A 27,811-nucleotide genomic window follows, 5' to 3' on the forward strand; every position below is an offset into this window, starting at 1 on the left:
CAGCTGAAATGCTGAAGGTCTGATCCCCATTTCTTTGTACTTCTTCTCTGAGACCTTCACACTACTCAATGCTGGACCTTGTTAGAACTGATTTCCAGGCTTTTGGGGGTTGTCGTGCTGTGAAAAGCCCGTGTTCCAGGCTTTTCAGCAGCATGGAGCATGCTCAGGCACAGACTGATGAAATTAAGGGCGCAGCGTTAGTAATGCAGCAGTTTTTATACAATAGCATTTTTCTCAGCAGCAAACCATGTTTTTAGAAGACAAATTTCTGTAGGAAGGATTCACGTCTTTGAAAATTTCCTGTTTTCTCTGGACTGACGTCTCTTGTGTTCTACTTGTACACATACTTTCTGCCTCTGGGTGTTACTGGAAGAAAGCTCATCTGTTTCTGCATAGTTTTGCATGTCTAAAAATGTAAATCATTTGTTTATCACATCTTAGCTACTGGAAGCAGCCATGTGTCATTCAGGATCCTGCCAGCTGAGAGAAGAACAGATTTCCCCACCACCAGCACCTCTGTTTCTGCAACAGCTGCCAAAGGTGGAGGGAGGACATTAAGGTCTCTTCCAGCCAGCACCAGGCTGGCCCAGACAACAGAGATTTCCACCACTGGTACCAAAACCATCAGGTCTTCAGATCAGACCTGGTCCTCTTTGGGAGCCCAGGTTGGTGGTGGCAGAGGTGCTGCTGTGTCATCCATGGACCCATTGCTCACAGGCTCTCTGTCTGCTTTGGAAAATGCTCCCCAAGGTGAGCTTTAGCCCTCCCCATGGTGGTCCTTCTTGTAGAACTCAAAAATCCACTCTGTATGGAGAAATGGGGGCATGCCAGAAGGTGCTGAACAATAACATTGGCAGTTATGAAGGAGAATTACAGCTTCCTAAAATGCATCAGCTGTTTTGGGCATTTAGACAACAGCAAAACCCAACCTTAGTGCAAGAGCACTCTGGCCCTGAGACTTGGTGTGAGGGACCATCAGTCATTCCTGACTCCTGCAGCATTTACTGGTCCTACACAAGCCCACTCTCCTCTCTTGTGGGTATCAAGAAGTTCAGTGCCTGCAGCTGGCGCTCAGTTCCTGAAGCAACCTCAGAGGGAAGCAAACCCAGCAATGCTCCCACAACTTGTCCCTAGTGCCCTCTCCAGGATGTCCTGTGAGCAGCCTTTCCTCGCACAGGAAAGGGTTGTGTCTTCATGGTTTTCTCCAGGTTTAGATCTTTGGGCTTTCAACAGCCTGGTCTAGTGAGAGGTGTCCCTGGGGGGTCAGAACTAGATGATCTTTATGGTCCCTTCTAACCCCAGACATTTTGCAGTTCTATGACTCTGTGCCACCAGACAAAGGGTGGTGATGGAAGAGCACACTCCCTGCTGTTTATAGCTTAGTGTGCATAAATCCATTTTGCTTTGTCCTTTCTCAGAAAAAGGGACCTCAGCTACAGGAGGACACTTGCCCCATGCTCTTCTCACCAGCACGCCCAGCTCAGTAATGGCCACCAGTGGTGGGAAGAGGACTATGGTGCCCATGTCAGACTCCCATGGAGCATCCAGCATGGCAGGGAGCTCTGTTCCTGCTTCCCCCCACACCAGGTCCTTGGATATGGTCCTTCCTATATCCTCATCATCATCAGAGCCTGGCAGGCAGAGTGATGTTTCACAGAGTGATGCTGGACTTGGTGAGCCTGCAACAAAGCCTCTTCCTTCATTTCCTCCTGGTATTTCAGTGCCTTCACCTTCTCCAAGTGCTTCAGGTGGGTCTTGTGGTTTCCTGGTTTGCTCTGAGGGGCATCCCTCTTCCTCATCCTCCTCCGGAACTCCTACTTTCCTTTTTCTAGCTTTAAACTGTACTTGTCTTTTTAGCAAGCCTGGTTTACAGCAAAGGGCACCTGACACTGCGCTGCTGGCCAGTTATTTTGCCTCATGACATTTGGGGCACCTCTTCTTGTGTCAGGAACTTGATGGCCAAGCAGCTCTTCTGGGCCACATAAGAAGGCTGCCATGGGGCACTGACTTCAGCCCTCAGAGCAGGAGGAACCTAGCATGAGATGTTGCAAGGGAACAGTAGACCCTCTTTTTAAAAAAGCCATCATTTTACCCCCGTTACCATGTGTTGCAGCCTCTGCTCTGCTTCCAGGGTCCCACCAGAGCTGGTCTGAAATCTGCTGGTTCTCCCAAGGGGATTTTCTACAGAACAGAATGTCCTACCTCCCTACCACCATTCTCCTTTAGAAACACCATGCACCCCAATCTCTCTAATATTTCTGGTGTAAAGGGGAAAGTACAGATCCCCTAGGAAATCCACTTAACAAATAAATGATGCTGGGTACCCAGCACCAGCTTTGCTGTGGGAATTTAAATATTCACATTTTAGTCCCTCTAGAGGCCTCAAAGAAATTGTTAATATATATATATACACATATATTTGTATATCTCTGTTTTTTAATTTCAGAGAGAGGAAAAGGAGTTTCCGGTGCCCCTGCTGATACCACATACACTTTGACTGCACTCTCCAGCCATGAAGAGGGGACATCTCAGGCTGCTGTTAGGCATGGCACATGGAGCACGGCAGCAGCAAGCCCCACGTCTCACCCAGACACAGCCAGGCAGCCCCGCACCGGCCCCCTCCTGTCCTCTGTGGCATGGCCTGGGACAGTAGATGTCTTGTCTGGTCAGAACCCAGAGCCTGGGGTCACCCTTTCATCCAGGGTCTTCACGTACTTCTCAGCTGCTGGTGAACCTTCCAGTGAGTTTTTCTGAACTCAAGGATGGCATTTGAATTAGGGAAAAAACCTCTCTCTCTCTCTCTCTCTCTCTCTCTCTCTCCCCCCCTTCCATGGGGTTGATAGGACCACCAACATACATCAGGGCTGTTGTGGGTATCATGGGTAGGATTTTATAGATTCATGGAATGGTTTGGGTTGGAAGGAACCTCAAAGATCATCTAGTCACAACCCTTCCAGTAGACCAGGTTGCTCCTAGCTCCATCCAACCTGGCCTTGAACACTTCCAAGGAGGGGGCAACCACAACTCCCCTGGGCAACCTCTTCCAGTTTCTCACAACCCTCACAGCAAAGAATTTCTTCCTAAGTGAAGAATTCATCCTAGAACTATTTATAAGTGGTGATGATTCTGCTCCTTGATGTTATATATTTGCAGCTGTTGGTACTTAAAGTCTCAGGAATGGAACATGAACGGTTTCCTGATGTGGAACATATTTACTACCTGCCTGGGTTGGGGTATTACAGTAATACAAATATGCCATTATGACTCTTAAAAGTACCAACTGTCCCTCTCTATTTGGACAGTCCTGTTTCTTTGGAGGAGGCTCTGCATGTTAAATCCACGTTTCAGGTGATAGGAAGGTGAGATCTACCTTATCTGTGTTTATCTGTGCGATTAGTCTGCCTTTCCAAACAGAATTATTGCAGAACTCACAAGCATTGTCTGCTCTGAGACGATTCCTGCTTTTTTTGATCCTGTTCCAGCTGTGGGCAGCAGCCATCACTCCCTAAGCAGCTTGAGTGCCAAGGAAAGGATGTCCAGCCCCATCGCTGATCCTGCCTACAGTTCATCCACATCTGCTGGTGATGGGGAGCAGACTGTGCCCTCAGATGGTACACTGGCTGGTGGCTCCTACTCTGAAACCCCCAGGTCTCCAGGGCTGGATGAGCTGGTCCTGGTGAAGCAGAGAGGGATGGCCAACACCTCCACCACCCATGGGGGCTTGGCAGTGGAGACACTCTTTGTACATTCTTCCAAGAGACCCACTTCTTCTTTCCAAAGCGACCTCACCAGTAAGTTAGTGTCTCCCAGTACAGCTGGGCAGGGGGGGGGGGAAGTTCACATTGTCCTGCAAATATGTGTTGTCAACAAGGTTCTCATTCATTAGTGCATGCCACAATTAGTGCAGGTGCACTCAGGGGGATGTTTTCATCAAAGGACTCAAAGCCAGACACTGCCTGGCTGGGGGATCAGTCCAGAAGTGAAGCCATGAACCCAGGCAGGGAAACTCTCCTGCTTTGGTGGCCATATTATTTTTTTACAGCCTAACTGTTTATTTTGGGTGATGATTTCAGAAGGGTTTCATGATGACCTAGGTCAATTGTAGAATCAAACCATATTTTCAGTACCCTGTTTTTTATTTTCAGAGATTGCTGAACTTATCTGAACCTCCTGAAATCTGTATTATTAGACTGGCTGCACCTTTTATGCTAAATAATCTAATTTTTTTTCCAGATGGATGTTCTACTCATTTAGGATTTCCTGACTGCAAAATTTTCAATCAATGAGTTCATGATAAGCTATAAATTAACAATGTAATTATTTCATCTATAATGTGATTATTATATCACAATGTAATCAATTCATTCTACAGTGGCTTGAAGTTCACTGTATCTAAAAACAAACTGACTGAATATTCTTTAGTTGGGAATGGAGGATGAGAGGGAGGTGATGTAAGTTTTATAAATTAAGAGTGATAAAGAGAACAGATGGGTTTTCCTGATTAGTTTGCCACAAAATGTCGTAGAACAACAAGTGCTCAGTCCTGTTAGAAAAGCAATACTGGAAAAATATTGTTTTAGAAACTTACATGTTTCATGGGAGCTTTGTGTCTGTCAGAGTTCACCATTTGAGAATGAATTAAGAAGTGCAGAATAATTAGATAACTGTGCTTGAATGGTACTTTAAATTGGTAGAAGAGCATGGGCCATTTCACAGACAAGAACATTTTATGTACTTGGCGAGTGATTTTAATATGACATCAAAATATTTTCATGTTACTCAGTCTTTGTAATACATTTTGTCCTTCTACTCCAGGCTTTTCAAGTAGCCATCAGCCAGTCAGTAGCAACGATGCTGAGAAAAGGACCTCAGTTTCTCATACTGATGGCACATATATTTCAACCACATATACCAGAGGAGGAGAAAGGACTCTCCTGTCTATCTCAAATAGCAGCACCTCTGCTGACTCCTCGGAAAGTTCCACCTTTTTTTCTGAAATTTCCAACCCTTCTGATTCATTGAAGTCTTCTGTGGCACAGGACAGAAAGAGGAATGTATCCAGGGATGGCAGTTTTGTTGAACCATCTACAGAGCCGTTGTTGGTGCACTCTTCCAAACTGTTGACTTCTGCGTCTGCAGGCAGCACACCCAATACAACTGTCTCCAACACCAACCCTGAGTTGTTGACCACTGGCAGATCATCTCTATCTTCGTCAGCATTTCCAGCCTCTTCCTCAGTGTCATCACTGCATCACTTGCTGTCAGCAACACCAACACCAACTTATTTGTTTACATCATCAGAGTCACCTGAGCCACTCTCATCCTCTGTGATGGCATCTTCACCCCCTCTGCAGGCTTTGTCATCCTCCTTGCCCACTTCCTCGTTGCGTTCCCCATCTTATTCGTTAGCATCCTTGCTGCCTCTGTTTTCGTCAACATCATCAGCCTCACAGTCCAATGACAGTGATCAACCAAGCACCTCTATAGCTACGACTGTGGTCAGACAGGTTCCCTCCACAGCTGCTGTGGCTGGGAGCTCACCAAGAGGGACCAACAAGCACAGTGTCACACACCAGCCCCAAAACAGCACCACCTTCACCTCTACCAGGTCTCCTTCTTCCACAGAGCCCATGGAGCAGCTTGGTGGACCCATTGTGTCCATGTCTGCTCCCATGACAGTGACAGAGACTGCCCCCCCCAGTGGCACCACTGCCCAACGGGGCAGCTTCGGGAAGGTAACGCTGTTGCCCACGACGTCTGGTGGTGCCCCGTGGGTTCAGCCAACAGATGCCCCCCTTAGCTCCTCACCAACAAACCACAGTGTCACTGTCCCTGTGGTGGCACTGACCACGGTGAACCCTTCTGTGCTGACAACACCAGCCAGTCGCTGGCCAACCCCAGGTGCTGCTAGTACCACAAAAGCCCACGTCACTCAAACGCCTGCTGTAACTAAGCACGGGTCTACCACTGGCGAAAGCACAGAAGCTGTGAATCCCACCACTGCAAGGCCTGGTAAAGAGGAAAACATCCCTGTTACAAATCCTTCTGAAGTCCCTCCAGCCAGCACTGTGAGCATTGCAACCACTTCAGCTGCTACCAAACCAACCACTGTTCCTCTGCCAAGTAGCACAACTGGGCTGAAGACAACGTCTCCAGCAACAGGTAGTGCATGGAATGGTGTTCATCAGTGGTGGGGCCAGGGACAAGGGGGCCAGGAATGCTTGGGTCCCATCTTAATGGTCTTGGAAGGTTTATGCATGTATGTATGACAAGTCTGTTGTCAGCAGGGTTTGATGATAAGAACTTGGTTGTATACATGCTGGTATTTTTAAGCTAAGGGTTTATTAGTCAAACTAAACTGCTGGTAAAGAGCATTTTGGTGACCATTTCTGATAGAAATATCGAACTGAAATTTGAGAATTTCAAGGAATTAAAGCTTACTGCCCCTTCAGATAAGTGTAGGATATGCTTTATATTTGCAATAAGTCAACAATATCGACTGGTACTGATCAATATCTGTCTTGCTTACAAGAAAAGGCGGTTGGCCAGCACCTAGTATTTGTGTTGGAGTTTATTCTGTTATTACCACCATATTTTCTCTGCACCTCACTAAGTCTCCAGCTGTTGCATTTTCTAGAAGGCTACGTACTGTAGACTAGCTGGGCTTGTTGTTACAGTCAGTCATTTCCGTTGCCAAGCCCCTTATCTTCTCAAGTAAATACATTGACCCAAGTTTTATATGAGTGTAAATTCATTGTGTGTTTAAAGTTCAGGAGCCTCATGCCCATATAGGATATAGTGTGTGCTGGCTGCATTAATCTCAATGAAATGTTGGAAATAGTATATATTCCAGCCAATCATCAAGTATTTGAAGATTATTTCATAGGCTAATTTGTTTTAATTATAGCTGTGGCTTCATGCACAAAAACTCACTGTGGGGGATGGATTATTTTTTTTAATAAAAAAATTAAGGTAACGCATCTTTTTTTTACCAATTGATTCACACTTTCACCAAGTTACTATGTCCTTTAAATACTGAGTTTTGCTATTTATCAGAATGCAAAAGATTCTTCTGCTGCCATGGACGTGGTGCTGTGCATGTGGGCACTCACTCCACAAGAGAAGCAGCTGTCCTGGTCCCCAGTGTACAAAGCTCAAAATGGAGGATGGCAAAGTGAAAGCCAACATTTCAAAATACCCCCACTCATTTCTGGCTGCTTAGACCAGAGACACCAAATGTCCTCCTTGCTGATGTTGAGGTAGCCATGCCAGGCTAGTGGAGACACATTGCATCAAGTGATGTGTCATGATGCTGTGGCTGGCTTGGGACCATCTGATCTGCAGGGCTTGTGTGATGCTGCAGGCATTGTGGTGCTATCAGAGCTACTCATGTGGGTCTTGTGCTTTTTGCTTTAACCACAAATGCTCATCAGCAGCCACTAAATAGGTGCAAGTGGTGCATAAGCTGTCTTGCTTGTCTTGTTAGTGCCTTGTCACCAACAAGTCCACAGTCCTGCCTGTGGGCTGCCCTTGCATGGGGTATAATGTGCATTTGTGCTCATGTGAGTGATAAGCACAGCCAGAGGGGCATTTTTGACCAAGATGGTTTTTTGCAAAGGGAGGCTGTGGATTTCTTGGAATCTGTGGATTCTATGGAATCCGCAGTCGAATTGGCTAATCTATGAAGCGTGAGAGTCTATAAACATTAATCCCCTAATACTCTGTATTTCAGATTTGATGTCTGTTCCCTAAGCACTTGCTTACCCTGTGGAAAGTGCATTACGTGGGGTAGCATGGGCAGGTATCAGTGCTGTGTCTGTACCCAGCTTGGCACAGAGGTGCCAGCAGCCAGGGCTACCTCCACCATTACTGGGTGGACTACAGGCTGCATCAGTGTTCAAGCACTATCTTTGGATCATGGAAACAGGGCTTGGATGCAAAGGACAAGACTTGGGTGAAGGAACCTGTGCCTCCATGTCTACCTCAGGCTGTCAAGGTCCCTTCTTCAGTCTGTCCATCCATACCTGTGGCCTTGTTTGTCTTTGAAAAGCACCCTGGGACCTGCAGGTGACCAGTGCTGTAGACAAGCTGGATGTTCATATTAACATCAACACTGGGTCCCCAGGGATTTTGAATGAATAGTGGAGAAAGTTTCTATTTATTCTTTCAGCTCCAACAGAATAATTAAGAACAGGATGAGCAGTGCAAATGATGCACTGAAGACTTTTTTTAGCTCAACAGTTTATGGTTGTTGTGATGCTCTAATCATAGCCCGGGTTTTTTTTTTTGTTGTTGTTGTTTGGTTTGTATTTTTTTTTCTGCTTTTGTAGAAGTGGATAAATGTCTTTCCAACCCTTGTCCTGCACTGGCCACCTGCAACAACACGCATGGCTCCTATATCTGTCAGTGTCCTCTTGGATATGAGCTGGAAAAAGGAAAGTGCAATTTAGGTAAGAAAACAGAAGTGAAAAACCAGGGGAGAAAAAGATGGAAATAATTATCTGTAATCTTCTAAAATAAATTAACCTAGGCTCAGACTAGTTCAGGAGCTTAATGTTCCTCCCAACCACCACTTTTAACAAGAGCCTTTCACTGTTTATACAAGTGCAGTGCCTAATGCCTGTCATGTTGGGGTGCCTTGGGGAGCAGGCACAGGGATAGCTGAGGGGTTCTAAAAAACACAGCAACAGAGTGGGCAGCTCAGGCTTGTTAGTGAGGACAGATGTTCCCCTTCTGTTCCTAGTGTGTTTTACAACCCCTAAAAAGCCTTCAGCAGCTTATCTGTAGCTCCCAGCCCCACAAAGTCAGGCAATAGGATTTGGCTTGGGAGAAGTGAGTGGGGCTGCTGTGTAACCTGGCCTCAGAGGGACCAGCCGTGTGCAGAAAATTAAGCAGCCATGAAAGTCTTTGCAGGATCAAGATCTTGTTTCATACCTTTAGCAATTTTTCATTGCAGCAATTATTACCTGGAACTCAGGTTCTGACCCCCTCCTTTCTATCAGAAGACTCCCAGTCTCAAGGATTTACAATGTCCCATTGTAAACGGGAAGTTCTTTTGCTAGAGTTTCTTCTGAGCCTTAATCAGTGAGGATTAGAGGCATGGAAATTTTGCTAAGGAAACATGGGTGAGGTCCCTGGAGGGTGTTTTGAAACATTTCAAGTTGGAATTTGTCAGCTTCTAATTTAGAGGGTTATTTTGATTGTGCCTTGAACTAGGACATGAGCAAATTATATAAATTCTGTGAAGGTGATTCTCATGTTTACCTGCTGTCATTACAGTAGAGCTGTATGATATAAAACTTGTGGTGGAGATAGGCTCAGTGGATGGGAAAAAATGGCAAAGAATTGGAGGCTTTGTAATGTAATCTGCAACTATATTTGTTTTTCTGGTGGAACACAAAACTGGAGCTCTGAGTTCTCATTTCCACTGAGTATCTCATGACACTTAATACAAGATTTAGGGATATTATCTCTCCAAGTCTGGACAACTCTGATTATTGCATTCTACTGCCATGAATCAAATATGAATCTAAGCATGGAAAAATGCATCTTTTGAACCTTTTTTCAAATGTCATTGCTCGTTCTGTTCAACAATTTGAAAAATGAAAATGCCCTTTTTACAGTGCTTTATTTTGACTCACTGATTGACTTTCCTTCCATTGCAGGGAGGCATAACAGATTTGATGCATTTACCCCAAGCTATTATAAATAGCCTTAGTACCTGAAACTGTCTTGTTACTAAATTTACCCATCTCTCTCTGTGTTCTGGGGTCCTTTTAAATTAGTCTGTGTTTCTATTTGAAACGTATGACCACTCCAGTGAATTACAGCTACTCAGCAGCACTGAGCTCTGGAATTTGACTGGGGCTGTGGGAACATTGCAGCAACCCTTGGGAAAAATCCCAAGGCTGGGACCTTGTTTTACTGGGACAGTGTCTCTCAGACATGATGAGGTTTCTGTCCTCTATATGAAGGGGTTTCCCATGCAGATGGTCTCAGGTGTGAGGCAGATGAAACTGCAGCCCCAGATGGCACAGAGATGTGTGTTCTGACTAACTTCTCATATTCTCTTTCTTCAGTGAGAATATTTATTGGCCAGGTGCCCCTGAAACTTAATGTTACCCATGGGAAGTACACGGATCTCCTCCACGTTGAGAGTGAAATCCTAGCAATGGTAAGTGTCATTGCTGAGACTTTGGCAATGCTGATGGGACAGGTCCCCTTTGCTCGTCCTGTGGTTGTTGTGAGATGCCAGATGACTCTCTACTGGGGATTTAGCCTTTTAAATTGCTAAAACACCCTGGTCTAGCAAAACTGGGACTCATGTGCTTTTACATTCTATCAGACTTCTCTTCCCTGCCCAGGCTGTCAAGGCTCCTCTGGGGCCTAAGACAGCACATCTGCCCAGAAAATCCTGCAGTCCTTTTGTGGGGAAGTGAGACTGGGCTCACACTTCTCTAACCTCCATCCTTTTGTAGCTTCTTATGGCTGCACTGCCTTTTCCAGACCTCAAGAGAGCTTTAGTAAGCTTGCAATGTCAAATTTTAAAACAGTAACTCTGGCCTTGATCATTCATCAATAAATCCCACAGGTGCTGGGGCTGGTTGGACTGCAGCAGGTCCTTGGACTTGCTCTGAGCCAGGCCCTATGGAATGCAGGACAGCAGCAGCACCTACCCAAATCTATCTCCTCTTGGTGGAGTTTCCCAGCTGTGCTGTCACAATCACATGGCCCTTGGTCAGTGTTGTGTGAGCAGTTGGCTTCCTCATCTGCTTCGCCATCAGCTGTTCCACAAAGACCTCTGGGTAGTGGGGGGATACATCTGTGTGTAGGTACAGCTGGGTATAGTGCATCTCTGTGGATTTTTTTAGCCAGATCATTGCGTGCATGAATTTGTCCTGATAGCAGTTCCTGGGCTGCCTGCAGTTCATCCCAGCTCTTTTTGGAGTCAGTGATTTCGAGATGCTGCCAATGGAGAGAGGATCTGGGAGGAGTCACCTTGCCCTGCCTGCGTGGCTCGTGCTTGGGATGGAGCACACACGGTGGCACAGATCCAGGGGGACGGATGCTCCTGGGAAGACATGCAGTCTCCAAGGACACCACTTTGACCTTGGCCTCTCTGCTTGTGAGCTTCTGGCTTGTCCTTGGCCTTTGTGGTTGTTGCAGAGTGGGGCCCCAAGCAGATGCTCATGTCAAAATCTCCAGGTCTTCGTTCCTGTCCAAGAGTGTGCAATGGTGACTTCAATTGTCCCTTGCTGGCAGCAGGACAGTGCATCTTTCTTATTGAGCAGATGAACTGCTGGGATGCTAAGAGCACCCTTGGCCTCAGCAGGCAGCTCTGTTAAATGCAGGGGATGGCACTGGTGACCCAGGAGGGCTACCCCATGTTGTGTCCTGTCAGGCTGCCTCCCTCCATCATCCCCCAGGGCACTAAAAGCTGATCTCTCCTTCCTTGCAGCTCAATGCATCACTGTCGGGCTTGCCAGGGTATCACCACTCCACAGTTAAGGCGAGCAGGTAAGGCTAAGGCTACCAGGGGAAGAATGAGAAACTCAGACACTTGGGATGTTCAACTTGAGATCCATGATATCCATTCTGTGTCGATGCTGGGCTTGATGCAACCCAGCACAGAGGCTCTGGGATACTGGGGAATGCCTCACCACCCTGCTCAGCTCACCTGGAGCCGTTCTTGGGGCCTGAGCTCCTGGGGCTGGACTTATAAACTGCCCAGGAGGAATCTGTGGCTAGTTTTTAAGTGAGCTACCAGCACCCTTTCCAGCTGCACATTTACCTCTGCGTGCCCTGTTCTTAATGTCTGTTACAATGCATGACTGTCTCAGTATGTTTGTATGTGTTGTGTCTGTGATAAGCATCACTTGCATTAATGAAAATCCTCTATATAAAGTGATAATGTTGACATTAGACTGACCCGTGGTACTCAGGGCTGTCTTTTGTTTTGTTTTGTTTTCTGTTAGGGAGGCAAATTTTGTGCATGTTTCAGTGCAATCCACATTCTCTTTAGCATCCAATGTGACTTTCTACGATGTTGTCAGCAGTGTGAAAAGCTACATTCGAGCCTGCAAAGCCCCCACCGATGCCTGCCAGTTCATCTCCAGCCTCAAACCACTCCACAGAGGTAAATACCTTCTGGAGGAGGAACTGTGATGGGAAGGGAAAGGGATATTTTATTTAAGTTCTTTTATAACAGGGGCAAGAAAGATTTTGGCATTTGAAAAACCCCCTCGGAACCTTATTTTTTTAAAAATAATCTTATTTGAGTGGGAGTTGTCTTAGCAGCCCCGCAGCTCAGAAGGGATGCAGATAGTGAGCCTTATCTTCACCACATGTGTGAGAAATCTGCCTCTGTGAAAATGTGGCACAGCTCAGGATTAGAGGAACTGTAGGGCAGCCTTTCATCTCCAGGATGTGACACCAGTCCCTGGCCAGATCAAAAAAATCATAAGCCTCATTTTGCTCGTGTGGCCTGGAGCTGGGGAAACGACATGAAAACCTAGAGAAACCCACCCTCTGTCAAGTTGATTCCAGCTATTGGAGGCTACATGGAGAAAAATGGTTCCCATTCCCATTGCTGTGGGCTGGGAAAATGATTTGCAGCTTAGAGCTAAAGGGGAGCATCACATCAGTGTTTTGAGGGACCTTCTCCAAGGGGACCCTATGTGTGTTGGTGGCCCTGGGCCCTGCACCTCCTGTTCCTCACTTTCTGAGGTAGGGATAGAGGAGATTTAGCTGTGAGGGGTATTGGTGGCATGCAGGGAGTGAGAACCCTTAAAAGACGAACTGCAAGGGGCTCTGGAGTTCAAGGCTTCAAGGTCTGAAGGCTTTGAGGATGAAGGGTGGCAGCGTTTAGCTTGGGTCTAGTGGAGAAGCCCTTGGATCATTTTTGGGAAAGTAAAGAGGAAGATGAGAAATGTAGTTATTTTAGAATTTTAGTTAAAATTATATTTAATGTACTTAATAATATATAATCTTCATAGTTAATTTAGAAGTATATTTATTATACTTAGAATTTTAGTTGTTTATTATGAGATTTTTTTTTTAAAGGCACACTCCACAATGGATTAAATTGAATTTCTGTGGTAAACCCACTCAGATTATATCTAGCCACTACCCCCTGTTACAGTGCTTCTGGTAAAGTCTATTTCTAATTGGAAATAAGCAGAATGAGAAACAAAGTGTGTTCTTGTGTGAGTAGTTAAAACAAAAGGTGTCAGATGAAAAAGGAAAAAAGAGATGGTGGAACTAGCAGACTAGCAGGGAGAGGTTTATAAAAGGTGAGTGCCAAATAAGTGACATGTTTTCCAGAAAATCTTATTTCATATGATTATGTTTTCATTTGTTCATTCCATTTAGATCTCCTAGTAAAAAACAAATGTAAATTCAGTGACAATGTTTCCATCATTTACCCACAGTTTTGCTGAATTCTCATGGTAACAATTCTGACTTTCTGAAGTAAAACACTGCTTCAAAGTAGTGTAAATGAAAGGACAAGTCCTTTTTTGAAAAACAGAAAAAATCCAGCACTTAATATTGAAATGGAAAAAAAATGCTTAGGGTTAAGCAAAATGTTTTGCTTGATATAAACTTAAAAAACCAATTTGTTGAACTGTCTCAGGGAATTAATGCGTTTCAGCTTGAGCCAAACCAGATTTTTCTTTTTCATTTCTCCTTCTGCCTCCAAGCTGAAACATTTATTATTCACCACCTCAATTTGCCTGTACGAATGACAGGAGATGCACAAGAGATGGTGACACAGTGTAATGCTGACTGTCTCCTAATGGAACAAGTATTATTTTTTTTTAAAAAAGCAAAGATATTAAAGCAGCACAGGAGCTGAATGGGATGCCTGGGGAAAGAAAATATGCATAGTGGTGGGCTCAGGGAGAACCGTGCTGATGTTGGCCATCTCTTCCCTCCTCTTGGACAGTTGGCAGCTTGTGCAAGCAGAAAGACCCCGAATGTGACAAGGAAACGTCGGAATGCACTGACTTTGATGGGGTTGCACTCTGCCAGTGCAAAAGTGGGTACTTCAAATACAACAAAATGGACCACTCCTGCAGAGGTATTGCTCTTTTTCTGACATATATGGAATGATTTTTGTCTGAACTGTTTGTCACGGTGGAAATGAGTGTGTGTGCACTGCTGTGCATGCAAGAGGCTCAGTATTATGCATAAGGATTAGCAGCTCAGGTTTCTTTTATTTAGTTAGGGGACTTTTCAGCAGACACTGGAGATACAGTCTCTCTCTAGGAATAATATTATCTCTTTCTGGAGCATGCTGTGAGTCATTGATTGAGAAGAGGGAGAAAGGGGCCTGAATGCTTTGGGCTCCAGTTCAGTGGCACAGAACAGAGATGATGTGTGGCTCTGACTGTTTTGGTTTTGTCTGAACTCTCAGTGAACTTAGGAGAAGTGCTTTAAATTCACAAGCTTATGTTCATACATCATCAATATATTTAAAATAAGTATCTGCAAATGATTATGAAGTTATTTTTCAGCTTGAGTCCTACTAGAAATTTTAAGCTTAAGGGTTATATTATTTTTTAGCTACTTCTCAGAAAATAGAGTCTGGTTTTACTACATTTAAAACAATGACTTTGTCCACATGCCAGTGGTCAAAGTGGCTTCTGTAGGATCAGGATGTCCATTCCCTAATTCCAGCAGTTGTTGTAGGGTCTCTGAAGAACTGGGGTTTTCTGATGACATATCAGTAAGATTAGCAATAGTGGTTATATTTTGTTTCTGGCAGTGGCTGCTGGGTTGCTATTGAAATAGGATGAGATGTTTTGTTGATTTCAAATCTGATCAGAGAGTGAGAAAAATGTGTCTGCAAATAACTCATGTGCTGGGTGCTCTGGGGTGGATATCTGTGAGACTGCCATCTCTGGTTCCCAGGCCATGGTCCTGCCTCTCCTCTGCTCTGTGGCTCCAGGCAAAGTCTTTCTGCTTTGTGGTTTCCTCCCCTCCCTTTGTCTTGTGTGTTGGGCTGATTTTTGTATGAATTAGGCTGCAGTGTGGTGGCAGGAGGGTAGCACCAACGTGTGCATGGTGCCACACTCTGGCAAGGCACCAGATTTTCAGCATCACTTTGTTCCCACCTGGGTAAGCCAAATGTCTGGGACTTAAAAGGCTTTTTCAAAAGCCGAGCTATGACCCTTGTTTGGTATTTAGGGCTCTTTTCTTATAAATATAGCATACAATGTGCCAGGCTCTTTTTAAATCTCTGCCCTCTTAGTAACTAAACAGGAACTGAGGTCTCCTGAGCATCCGACCCCCATTGTGGGTCATGAAAATGCAACACAGTAACTCCAATTATAGTGTTTGCAAAGGGGGAAATGGCTATTGTGCTGCCCTTTCCTTCTGCCCCGTGGGAAGGAGGCTGCGGCTGGGAGAGCTGTTGGGGAATGGGGGATCCGTCGCCCTGACCCTTTAGGATTGTTCTCTCCTGCCTTGCTGTGTCTGTCCCTTGGGGCACACTCAAAAAAAGCACCCCTGAACCCGGGAAGGGTTGGGTGTCTGAGCCACAGGAGTTTGGACATGTTGGCTGTGGTACCAGTTGGGGTGCGGTTTGGTCGTTTTTGGGTTGTTGCTGGTTTTCAACCTGCTAGGTATCTTCAGGGCTGTTTTAGAAAGAAGGTCAAAAACTCCAATGTGACAACTTTTCTGGGGCATGCTATTTTTAATAGCACAGAGTGTTTCCAGAGCTAAGCAAGGAGCAGCAGAGCAGGTTTCCAAAGAGACCCCTGAGTCTTTTTCAGGAAAAAAAGACAAAGGAGTCCCAAGTAGAGGAGCAAAACTTGATAGCTTTTTTTGGCCCCTGACACTTAAGCCTTTCCTTTGTTCACTGCTCATCTTTGAAAGCTTGTCAAGTGAGTGTGACAGCACCAGCTCTCCTGGGTGCATGTTCAAAGGAGCAGGGAAGATGCCAGAGGAGAAAGCAAAGTGGCAAGAAAAGGCAGGGTGAGGAGAGGAAAAGACATAAGCACCAAGTATTTAAGTAAGACAGAGACTTGGACATTTGTGATCTCACTTTTCCTCTTCATTGCCCCTATGGCCTCCCTGTTGAGAGCCATGTGCCAGTGAGGTCCTCCCAGGGCTGCTGCTGCCCAAGGCACAGCTCCAGCTTTGAGACTGCTCAAGGTGTATGTGCCCTACATGTGTGTTGGGGCTAGGGCTGAGAGGGTGAGATCAGGCTGGGCTCCAGCATCTTCCTGCAGAGCTTCCTAACACACGTGTGTCAGGCTGGGGCTGGGGAACATGGGACTGCTGCCCATTAGAGAAGGCAACACCAGCAAGCTGTCCAGGTTATGTCTACCTCCCCTTCACTGCAGAGTCATTTTTGCTTGATCTTGGGGCTCGTTTTGGTAGAACATGAGGTCCCTAATGTTTTAGGTCTGGAACCAACCCATCCCACCACGTTTTGCTAATGCCTCAGAGTTATGAATGAACCAGGCAAGGATTCTTTGGGAGTTATTACTCTTTCCCTGGCTTTTGATTTTTTTGGTTGACTGAAGCTCTTAACTCTTGTACAGTTACCTCTGTTCTCTTCTTTGACTTTAAAGAAACTGACTCAGAGAGAGAAAAATAAATCCAGTGCAAAGGGCATCATGATGAGGTGCAACAGGGAGGGCTGTGCAAAGAGTCTGACCCCTCCTCATTCCCAGCTCTAGGGGAACAAATGGAATGAAAGAGGTGGTGGAGGAATAGTGAGGCTGTTCCAGGCAGAGAAAGGAATGCCAGACCCAGCTATCATGGACATCAGCCCCACACCATGATCACTGGTGCCAGCTGCTACAGCTACTCTGTGCCCAGTCGACATACTCTGCAGTGGAAAATGGCACATGTAGTGACAATGAGACACTTGGTAAATTGCTTACAGGCAAACAGCATTTCAATATGACCATAGGCAAGGCCAGGCAAACAAGAGCAGAGTGTGAAGCACACTCTGGGTTGTGTCTTCTGGAAAGCAGGGAGTTGGGTAGAGCTGCAGAGAGGACTTGGGAGGTAAAGAAGAGGTCCTCAGCTCTGCCTTGCAAGGCTAAAATGGTCCCTGCGTGCATTTAGAGAGCATGGACAGGCAGAAGAGGTCAAGTTTTGTTATCCTTTGGCTTATGGCATTTGTTTTGGGGAAGCAGGAATCAAAAGAACCAAGGAGTACCCGTAGAACATTCAGATAAAAGCTACAATTACCACCGAGACTCAAAGATCTCAGTGCAAAGAAGTGATATGATGGTGAGGAGGAGAAATGTGATCATATAATCTTTTCCAGCCTAGCAAGAAAACATCCAAAGGCTGGAATATGACACTGGGATAATTCAGACCAGAAAGAAGGTGAATGTTTTTGATGGCTGAGGAAATCAACTTTATGAGCATCTGACCCAGGGTTGTGGCTGATTGTCCATCACTGAAAATATTAACATCAGTCTTGGATGATTCTTTAAAATGTAGTTACAGTTCAACTATTTGATATGAATCTGGAATTGAATTTAGGGAAGTACTGTGGCCCACTTTATGAGGAGGAGGTCACAGTCACATTGTTCATTGCTGGTGTCAGTCTCACTTGTTATTGGTGCTGGAAGAGCTGTAAACTGAATCCAGCTGGAAAACTAGTGCTCTCTCTCGGTGTACTGTGATATTGCCAACCCATCCTAATGGAAAACATTGCATATTTGTCCTTCTTTTCTTCTTTCTTCCCCTCCTGTTCTAAGTGCTGCTGAAAATACAGTCTCTAGTTGTACCAGAGAAGAAAAGGCATCTGGTGTGCTGGGGGCAGCAGAGGAGGAGGAGGAGAGGAGTGAGGGCTTTACTGCAGCTTAGCTGGGACATCTGCTGGGAGCCTCCTCCTCTCCCTGCAGATTTCCTTGTGCTTGCTGGGGTTAGAGAGTGCACAAGCTTTTGGCTGCAGGTTATCCCTGTGGTAATAAGGGTTACCACATTTATTTGGTAAATTCCAAATTTAAAAAGCCTGATCTTTTTCATGAGGCAAAACATGACACATCACTTTGGGTTAACGGGGACTTTGTTTGCATAACATTTTGTTGCAGTTCTAGCATTTAAAAGTAATGAGCAACATGTATCAGTGCTAAAGTAGCACTGCTCAAATGAGGTTTCAAAAGAAAAACTGAAGACACTTCCAGGTTTTTTTATGCAGCTGCTTTGTGGGAAGCAATACAAGCATGCAGTGAGTTTCCATTTGAGCAAGAAGAGGTTTTTTTGGGAATTATGTTACCAGGCTCCAGGCTAGGTCTGCCAAGAAGCCCAGAAATGGTCCTTTCAAAGCCAGTGGGAGGTGAATTTATGTGCATGGGGTTTTGCCTTATCCAGAGGAGGTGTTGCATCACACCAGAGTGCATCACATTCCTGCCATGCCAGCAGCACAGATCAGTTTGTCAGTTCCCAAGGTTGTTTGGGGTGAGGCAGCAATGATAAGCAGTGATTGGAAATGCCTCCCTCTCTTGCACCACTAATCAGTGCTCATAGCCCTTCTCTCTTCTGTGTTTTTAGCTTGTGAAGATGGATATAAGCTGGAAAACGAGACCTGTGTGAGGTATTGTGACCATTCTGCCTTTCTCCTACCCCACCATCCTTAATATTGCTGTGGTGACTTGTTGGCACAACTAAGCTGCTGAAACTCCCTGTTTTTTTCTGTTATCAGCTGCCCATTTGGCTTAGGTGGCTTCAACTGTGGAAACCGTAAGTATCAAGTTTGGGTTTTTTTGTTTTTTGGTTTTTTTTATTTACACAGCATGGGAAATTAGACAAAACTAACTGCAAATGACTATGTCTACAATGCAGTAGGAACACCCTACCCTTGCCACGTCTTCTTGTTTCTCCATTTTTGTTAAAAATTATTTTGTTGAACTCCTTTGACAAAGTCAACTTATTGTCTCCTAACCTATGGATAGCTGATCTACTTTCTAAATTAGTATTTTACAACCACTTGTTTCTAAGTGAGTCTCTGTCTTTTCCTGTCTGTAGCGTATCAGCTCATCACTGTGGTGATCGCGGCTGCAGGAGGGGGACTTCTGCTTATCATGGGCATAGCACTGATTGTCACCTGCTGCCGGTAGGTACCGCCACCAGCCCTGGCTCATGTGGCATCCTCTCCATGGTTACACCACACCTAGCACTCTGCATGTGAACCCTGAAGGGCCAAAAAACAGGTGAACACATAGGGTAGCAAAGCAAGCGGGTTAATCTGAGATACTGAAGCCCTCTGCACTGTGCTTCCATTTGGGGCGTATCTTTTCTTTCTTAGCAACCAGGATAAAAATTTCAACAGGGTGTCTCTTAAGGATGTGCTTAGCAATCATGTCCTTGAAGGATAGAGGGACAAAGGAGTCCTTCTCTTTCAGGAAGAAAGTCAAGGAGCAGTCTCCAAATGGCAAGCTAAGTAGGATAAAGAAGTTTAGGCAGCAGGAGAGGTTACTGGCCATTCCTCAAGGGGTGTTTGAGTATATTTAAGGCTGTTTTGATTTCCCTTTATGGACAAGTCCTGCATGTGCTCTCAGTTCTGTGTGTCTGTCCCTTTCAGATATGTAAGTACACATGTAGTTCCCATACCAGCAGGTAGTGTCAGACTAGAAGCAAGATATGCTGCTGAGGAAACTGCTTCATGATTTATGTATTGTGAAAAGGCCTGCCTTTCAGCAACGCCCTCTCCCTTCCTTTCCGGCACCCAAATCTAGGATTTCAAAGCTTTCTGATTTAAAGTTGGCAGATGGATTTATCAGTAGCATAGGCATGGCAGTGGTTTGGTTGGCACAGTGGTGTGCACTTGTTCCCCTGTGTTTAGAGCCAGGGGGTTGCCAGCAAGCCTCAGCCAGGAAGGTGTGATGCTTGGTACACCTCCAGGCTCCAGGGTGTGGATCTCTGCAGGAAAGGGCTGATCTTCTCATGAGTCCTGTCCCTTGCCAGGCTGTGTGGCTTCCTTTAGCGTACTTTGCTTTGAACAAGAAGTGTTGCCAAAGTCCACTCCTACAACATGTTACTCATGTAGGGGCATTTGGTGTCATTTAGACAGGCAGCTTGCAGGTCTTCCTTCTTTGGAGTTAACACAGTGCTTAGGGGTGCTATAGTTAAACACTTGGGGACTTGAACAGCATGTGTCCTCCCATATGTTTTTCTTTCTTCCTGTATTTCCGTGACTTTTTTATTGACTCAGGTGAATACATTTTTGAGATGAGATGAGCATATGTTGGAACAGGAGAGGTTCAAACTGAGTTAGGGGAAAAACTTTTACACCAAGAGGACAGTAAGGCAGTACAACAGGGTGCTCAGAGAGACTGTGCCGTCTCCATTCCTGGAGATTTCAAATCTTATCAGGTAATGCCCTGAGCAGCATGATCTGACCTCATATATGATTTTGACTTGGAGCAAAAGATTGGACTATAGCCCTTCTGAGGTGACCTTTGTTCTCATTGAAGGTTCATAACACAAAACAAATCTCCCAAGATCATGTCAGAAGCGCATGCTAGATAGCAGGATGAGTTGTATGTTTTCATGATCCTTCATTCTTTTATAAACAGGAAGAATAAAAATGACATAAGTAAACTCATTTTCAAGAGTGGAGATTTCCAGATGTCACCGTATGCTGAATATCCAAAGAACCCCCGAGCACAGGAGTGGGGCAGAGAGACCATCGAGATGCAGGAGAATGGAAGCACCAAGAACCTGTTGCAGATGACAGATGTGTATTATTCGGTATCTATCCATAGCGCAACTATTAGCCCTTTGTGTCTGGTACAGGAAAGACACATTCTTTTTTTTTTTTTCTTTAAATACAGCTCCCCTCTTCCACTGCTCCCCTCTCCAGGGTTACAACCCCTTTCCTGCAGCAGGAAGAGGGCATTAGGAGCATCCCTTGAGCTCTGAGGGAACAAATGGCAGGGAAGAAGTGATAGAGGAATAATAAGCTGTGTAGGGCATGGAAAGGCAGAAGACCTGCAGCCTTGGTTGGTACCATCAGCTAATGTCTGTATCCAGAGCTGTGAAGCTGGTGTATCATCTGTCAGTAATCAACAGCAACAATACTGGATGTACTTAGGGTGTGCTGGGGTTACTCATGTGAGTGAAGGTTGCAGGATTTCATCCAAATCACACATTCTGGACTCTGCTTCCCAGAGAAAGAGAGCAGCAAACAACACTCTTTTTCTGGCTTGTATTTTAAGTTTTCCACGAATTAAGTTTACTGGGTTGTACAGCATAAAGGGAAATAATCCTCCTTCCTACTTCCAGTAAGAATGAGAGATTTTAAAGAGATTTTTTTTACATTTTTAAAACATTTTTAAGACTTCTGTTATGCTGGCAACTAGGTAAGGGAGCTTTTTAGCAAGCAACAGGTGATGAGAGCTTTGCATGAATGTGCTCTGTAACAGGTGGTTTGATGTTACTGGGTGAGAGGATTGATGTTAGAAATCAAAGTTCCTACACGAGGTGTCCCCAGGAGACTTATTTAAGTAAGAGAATGGAAGAGAAAGGAAGATCAGATCACTTTGTATTTGACATATAATTCAAGTGTTGGGAGAGTAGGTATCTGTCATTATGGGGAAGAGAAGTGCTCCCAGGCAATACTCAAAGCAGGAGGCTGATTTTCCAGAAGCATTTCCTTTAAGGATGGCTCTGGGGCCATATCTTTTTCCTGAGAGTTGTTCTGATTCCTGAGCTCATCTGTGAAATTCTCTTGGATTCAAATTTAACTGTGCACTTCACCTGCATTTGGTGGAATCAGGTAAACTTCAAGTCAGCTAATTGGCAAGATGTTGAAACCAGATTGCATCAGACTAATTCCTTCAGGCACTGCATAACTCCCACAGTAAAAATCATCCTAGGTTATAGAGATCATTAGTGATCACACTGTTCCTTCTAGCTACTGAAATGACTGCTGGGAAAGGTGCTAAGGCTGCAACTGGAGAAGGATTTGAGTGTGACAATAAGACACTTTTTTTTTTTTTTCCCCCACTACAGCCAACTGGACTGAGAAATCCCGAACTGGAAAGAAATGGACTTTATCCTCCCTACACTGGTTTGCCTGGATCTCGACATTCATGCATCTACCCTGGACAATACAATCCATCCTTCATTAGTGATGAAACCAGAAGAAGAGACTATTTTTAGTGAGGAGTGGAGAGGGAGTGGAAAACTGATGGACCTTTGTCACCCTTAATCCCCAGGTACAATCTATCTCCTGGGTAGTTCAAACATACATCATTCTTACTCTTCCCATTTAACAGGAAGGACTTTGAACTCCATGCCAAGCACAGCTGCCCTGAGGAAAAGTTACACTTGCTGAGCAGCAGAGAGAAGGAGAAAATGGCTCAAGGTGCATAGCATTCAAAAACCCAGATAGAAGTTAACACGTGCTCTGAATTTGTTCTGTGCTGCTTCCTCACCCTTTACACTACATGGCAAGCAGGGATCAGCACAGGCAGATGAACTCTGCCCAGCACTCTGGGATCGTTTTGTTTACAGATCTTGTTCACTGTTGATTGTGCTTCTCTTCCTTGATGGTCTTCATGCAAAGATTCACTGTGCAACAGCTTTTGGCAGGAAAAATTTGTCCACTCCCCTTTTACATCTCTGCATTGCTTCCTTCTTTGTACATGATAGGGAAGCTGGCTTGTCCTCTGGCCCTCACCCTCCTACTAGAAGTTCTGTGGATGTCTGGGTCCTTGCTGAAGCCTGGAGCCTGGCAGAGTTGGCTGAATTCATGGGTTGATTCTCTCTGGAGAGTACAGAAAAGTTAGACATACCACTACAATTTTTAATTGAAAAAAGGCACACTTGATCCTATGTACCACTTTGAAAACTTCCTGTACATAGGGAGGAGTCCAAGTACGTTGTTGTTTTTGTGAGCCAGAGTTGTTCAGAAGTGATGCCACTAAAGATCTTCACAGTGCTTCATTATAGGGTCTTATGGGGCTCTGTTAACCTGCCAGGATTTAAATGCCTGTGGTAACAGCAATATAGTGTTAAATAACTGCTCACAGGAAAGAAAAAGATGAGCTGGGGATTCAGTATGCTCCTTATGAGGAATCTGAGAAGGAACAATAATGCTATAGCCCTGGCTGGGCAGTGGAACCTAAATTCTGGGCATTGCAAGTGGGACATAGTTTTCAAGCCTCCACAGCCCGTCTTGACTTCTGTAGGAGCTGTGGAGGCTTTCATTACATTGGAAAACATAGCAACTGCTCTCAGTTGCATTAAAGGAAAAAAAAACCATCTTGCTTTCTGTCCTAGTGCAGCAAAGATCACTTGTGTTGAAGTGTTTTGCTTTCTGCTGTGTTAGTTTCAAGTGATTCATCCCAGGTAGGTTTCCTTACCTAGGTGTGTTAAGTCATATTAACAACCTCAGAAAAAGCTAAAGAATGTAAGCTATTCCATTGCTCACCCAAGATAAGATTGAAAGCTCATGGACTGTATTCTGACCTGAAATGGGTGTTGAAGGAGATCTCATTCATGCAGTGTACATACCACTTATCTTCACTGCAGTCACCCAAACCCTTTCCAGATACAGGGTCCAGATACAGAGCCTGCCTTTGCATGTAACTGTGCTTTTAATTCAAGGTGGATGCTTGTATGAGGATATCAAATAGCACAAATCCTTCCTTAGCCATCAATCCACCATCTCTGTAGCATGTACATATGCTAGTTTCACTGAAGAGCACATACCCTCTGATATTCCCTTCTCTGCCCTGCTTGAAAAGACACAGAGTCTACAAGTAAGTTTGTGCTGTAGCTCAGCTCACTGGAGCACTGAAGACCATGGGATGCACTCCCCAAAGTGCCTAACACCAGTGAGAATAGCAGTTCAGAGGCTGACATGTTGTGTGGTTGCTGACAGAAGGCAAAGTTGAGGTGATGAGAAGCCCTCCATCAGGGAGCAGGTACTGGCGTCCTACAGGTGGTGTGAATAACTTCATCCTTTCCCAGCACTTTGAAGGCTGTTGTGTTCCCTATCAAAAGTGAGCAACAGATACCCAGGTGAAGGGCAGCTAACACTAGGCTGTCTTTAGCTAGGTGGGCCAAGAAGTTTCTGTTCCCTGCTCACATTTGCTTCTGTTTTCTTGAAACTGCAAGGCAGGAAGGGTGCTGCAAATGGGCTTGAGAAGATATAGTTTGGTGCCCCAGCCATAGCACACAAACACTGGCTTTTTAGGTCTCATCCCTGGAGAAAAACAGATCTTTATGGATGCCTAGGGCAGTATGCTTTGCACTTTTAACATGATCTTTTTGGCACCAACATGTGCCACTTCATTCCTTTCTGATCCATAATTGGTCTCACAGGTGACAGTATACAGCGTATCTCAACTGTAGGGAGGAAATTAATGGGTGCTTAGGAGAAGTACAGTTACCAAAGCAGCTAGATCTGTGGAAAAGTCAAGTTACAGTACCCAAAACAGTGTAGCAGATAGAGCACTGGAGGTAGCTGTACCCTGCCATGCTGATCAATGTTGCCAGTCCATGAATGATGTTCCTCTCCCTTTTGTTTGCCACTGGTATCTTAATTGCACAGGGTCCACCGGATGATGTGAACTCACACGGAAGTTTGCAAGTAATTTGTTTCATTTCTTAATGATCTTCAGATTCTTCTTAATGCTGTATTTGGAGTGAAAGGGTCACAGCAGGATTATCTAGGCAGTAAAACCTGGCCTTTTCCAAAAGAGAGAACTTAATTGCACCAAAATTTTCTCTCTGCGGGAGCAGGTAAATATTGGGATACTTCTTACGAGAATGTATCCATTGCAGTCTGACCTTCCTTTTAGCTTCAGTAGGAAAGGAATCATGGAGCCAATGCATGGTCTACAGAATGAGGAAAAGGGTCTCCTGATCTGTAGCAGCTTCTCTGGGTGTCCCAGGAGGCCCTGCTCAACAGGCAATAGAGGAGCTGGGCAGGTGTCACCATGGGGGTGAGGGCAGGTGCTTTCTCATGTGGTGATCCAGGAAGTATTTATGGAGCTGGGGGATGCAGCCTGGGGTGATTTCCTCCCCTCGGTCTCCACCAGCCCAGCCACTCCCCTGCTGCAATGCTTCCAGCTTCACCCACGCCCTGCCAGCTCCCAGCACCCCTGGGGCAGGAGGGGTGCGTGCACTGTGGTGTGGTTTGCCACAGTTTATGGAAGTTATTTTACTGTGATTATTTACTACCACATCCCAGCAGCAATATAGGCTTTCCGGGAGCAGCAAGGATGGGACCTGTTGCTGTGCCTCTGATAAAGGTGCCACCAGGAACCTATGTGTCCACTCCCATCTCTGCTATAAACTACACATCCTCTGGCAGTTGGGTGGGGTTTGTCACTCCTCTTGGATGTGAGAGGGGCCTTTACATGGCCTCAAGCCTCTTTCAAGTGTGGATGACTTTCTGCTCAGTACCTAACTCCCTGTAGGGTGTCTAAATAAATGCTGCTTATTTCTCACACTATTTAGATTACTTTTAGCTACCCCAAATAGCAATTCTTTTAGCACACTGGATATTTTTTTTTGCCAAGGGGAATTGCTCTCTGCTCTCCAAGAGGATAAGATAGAAGTGGCATGTTTCTTGTAAGGAAGATGCAAGTGGTGCAGACAGATATGGGGAGAGGAAGAAAAATTACACCAATGCTGCACAGAAATCTGCTCTTGCTCCTTGCTGCTGTGAAAGGCTAGGGAAGCAGTCAGCAAGGGACCATGGACAGTTGTTGTGGGTGTATTTTTGATTAACTTTGGGAAAAAATGCTAATTCTGTTGTTTGACATGAAAATCTGTGGGAGGCACACATTTGCTGCTACGGTGCTCTGCCAGTTGTGCTGACAAAAGCCCCTCACCCACAGAAATGCCCCTGGCAGCCAGCCTGGGAGAGGCAGCCCCAGTGAACAAAGCAGCAAATACACAAATACACAGAATTCAGGAATCAGTCAAAAGAGAGGCTCATACATGCGGCCTTCCTGTCTCCCTGTCATCTACTGCTGCTCATTGTGGCTGGCCCTCCCAGCTACACTGGAAAAATCACGGGCCTTTTGCATACTGTTGAAACCTCACAGCACAGAACTGGGCTATACGAGGAAAAGGAGTTTATTTTTTACATTTAAAGCATTGGGTCTCACAGGAGCAATGAATCTTGCTGCTATTGCAGCATCTCCTGTCAGCCTCTCTGTCACATACATCTGCTGACCCCTTGTCACTAGCATTCTAAAAGGTATTTTCCTCCACACTGAGCAATAGTAATAGGCTTTTGAAAAGCAGCAGTAAGTTGCAGTTAGAGAACAGTGTTTGTCATGGTGAAATTGTTTCTGCCAGTTGTTTGCCAGGACCTGAGCCAACAGCAGAGCAGGTTTGGATGTTGCTGCAGACACATTGAGTGCTACCCCAGGACTTGTCTCTAATGCTGGTCAATGGCCGTGTCCATTCCAAATCCAGCTGGACTTCCTACTCCCTCATATTGATGCTTAATCTTTAGTGTTCTTCCTTAGATTAAAAACAACAGATGCATTTTCCTTGCATTTGTCAGCATAGGAAGAGTATTTTTTTTCCTCTTTGCACACAAAGGACCAAAACCAGCATCCATTATAGTGACTGGGGTAACTCTCCCATGGACTATAGTAGAAGGTTTTTTGGGGGGCTGAATTATTCTACCACCAGGGTCACCTGTGTGTAGTACATGCTTTGCCATGGCTCTGTGTTGTACTTATTTCTGTGACACTGTTGCTGCCTTTCCATATTGTGTTTCTTTTTTAAAAGTGTACTTATCACTGTAGCAGGACCTGTGTTATGTGAGATTGTGCAACAGACAGGTTCAAGATCTGAAACACCTTCCTGCAAAGAGAATTAATGTGAATTTTGTGTAGCTGTTTTACTGGTCAGCCAACTTGTTTCCTTTTGTGTAAGATCTAGGGATGTGGAGGTGCTTTCTGCAGTCACAGATAAGAACTCCACTGCAGCTTGTCCCTTCAGAAATGAAGAGCTCTCAGTTTCAAATGACATATGCACTGTGTGCTGGTAAGATTTCAGAAGCTTTGCAATGTGTATTTAAGTCTTCATTCCATTGAACTGCTGGAATTGAAAAGGAGGACAGAAATCCATGAAGGGAAGGGGAAAAAAGGAAAAAAGGAGTATGCTTGTTTTACAGAAGTGAATGTCTAAAGTGTGGCTTCTGTATTTCAAGGTCTGCTTTGTGTTGCCTAAGTATAGTTGCCTTGTTGGGGGAAAACTTAGAGAAGGTGCTTGATGTTCCTCAAAAGTAGTATGTAAATGCTAAGTCCCTGAGTCTTTTAGTCTTCTAAAATGCTAGAAGGGATGGGAGTCTTGTTTGGGTCAATGACTGCAGCAGGCAGTCCCTAGCTCTGCAAAATCTTATATGGAAAAGTCTTGTAGAACACAGTTAAAACTCATTACTTTTCTTGAACAATGCCATAGATTTCACCTGACATAAAAGGTCTCAAAAAAAATCTGCTAGAATGTGTTTGCTGTAAGAAAAAAAAACACAACAAACAAACAAGAAAACCCCCCAAACTCAACAGAATAAATACTTTATTTTTCTAAAAGGAAATTCTGTTGAAGTCAGGATTTGTTTTAAACTCTGTTAAATTCTACAGGACTTTCTCCTAACAGAAGGTCAAACTTGGTGTGTAAAATCATGATGGTTTATTTGAGCAGCTTCCAGAATTGCAGTAGTAAAGTTAACCTTTTGTGAGCTCTGTTTCGAAAGGTTTCAGCTTTTGTTTGTACTTCTTTTATGAACCTGAATGTAAACTTGTTTTATGTTCTTGACATTGCCGTATTTCCTTCCCTCTGTCTCTGGATGTCTCCTTCCAAGTCG

The 27,811-nt window shown here is 44.9% G+C and overlaps 1 protein-coding gene across 3 annotated transcripts in view; it reads left to right on the forward strand.

The window, feature by feature from the left end:
* HEG1 (heart development protein with EGF like domains 1) overlaps nucleotides 1–27,464 on the forward strand; it is a 52,878-nt gene extending 25,414 nt beyond the window's left edge. Inside the window, exons 9-23 of one of the 3 annotated variants that reach the window (XM_030454780.1) lie at nucleotides 442–750; nucleotides 1,419–1,748; nucleotides 2,447–2,740; nucleotides 3,483–3,791; nucleotides 4,816–6,162; nucleotides 8,331–8,450; nucleotides 10,080–10,174; nucleotides 11,459–11,517; nucleotides 11,976–12,136; nucleotides 13,946–14,080; nucleotides 18,523–18,565; nucleotides 18,674–18,711; nucleotides 18,997–19,084; nucleotides 20,547–20,721; nucleotides 21,985–27,464. In XM_030454780.1, the coding sequence (XP_030310640.1) occupies nucleotides 442–750; nucleotides 1,419–1,748; nucleotides 2,447–2,740; nucleotides 3,483–3,791; nucleotides 4,816–6,162; nucleotides 8,331–8,450; nucleotides 10,080–10,174; nucleotides 11,459–11,517; nucleotides 11,976–12,136; nucleotides 13,946–14,080; nucleotides 18,523–18,565; nucleotides 18,674–18,711; nucleotides 18,997–19,084; nucleotides 20,547–20,721; nucleotides 21,985–22,134 (3,653 nt within the window). In that variant the 3' untranslated portion in view covers nucleotides 22,135–27,464. The remainder of the gene's footprint in view (nucleotides 1–441; nucleotides 751–1,418; nucleotides 1,749–2,446; nucleotides 2,741–3,482; nucleotides 3,792–4,815; nucleotides 6,163–8,330; nucleotides 8,451–10,079; nucleotides 10,175–11,458; nucleotides 11,518–11,975; nucleotides 12,137–13,945; nucleotides 14,081–18,522; nucleotides 18,566–18,673; nucleotides 18,712–18,996; nucleotides 19,085–20,546; nucleotides 20,722–21,984) is intronic. The other 2 variants (XM_030454781.1, XM_030454782.1) reach the window with 2 other exon arrangements.
* Nucleotides 27,465–27,811: the final 347 nt, after the last annotated feature.

This window comes from Calypte anna, chromosome 7, assembly GCF_003957555.1.
Source record: "Calypte anna isolate BGI_N300 chromosome 7, bCalAnn1_v1.p, whole genome shotgun sequence".
NCBI lineage: Eukaryota > Metazoa > Chordata > Aves > Apodiformes > Trochilidae > Calypte > Calypte anna.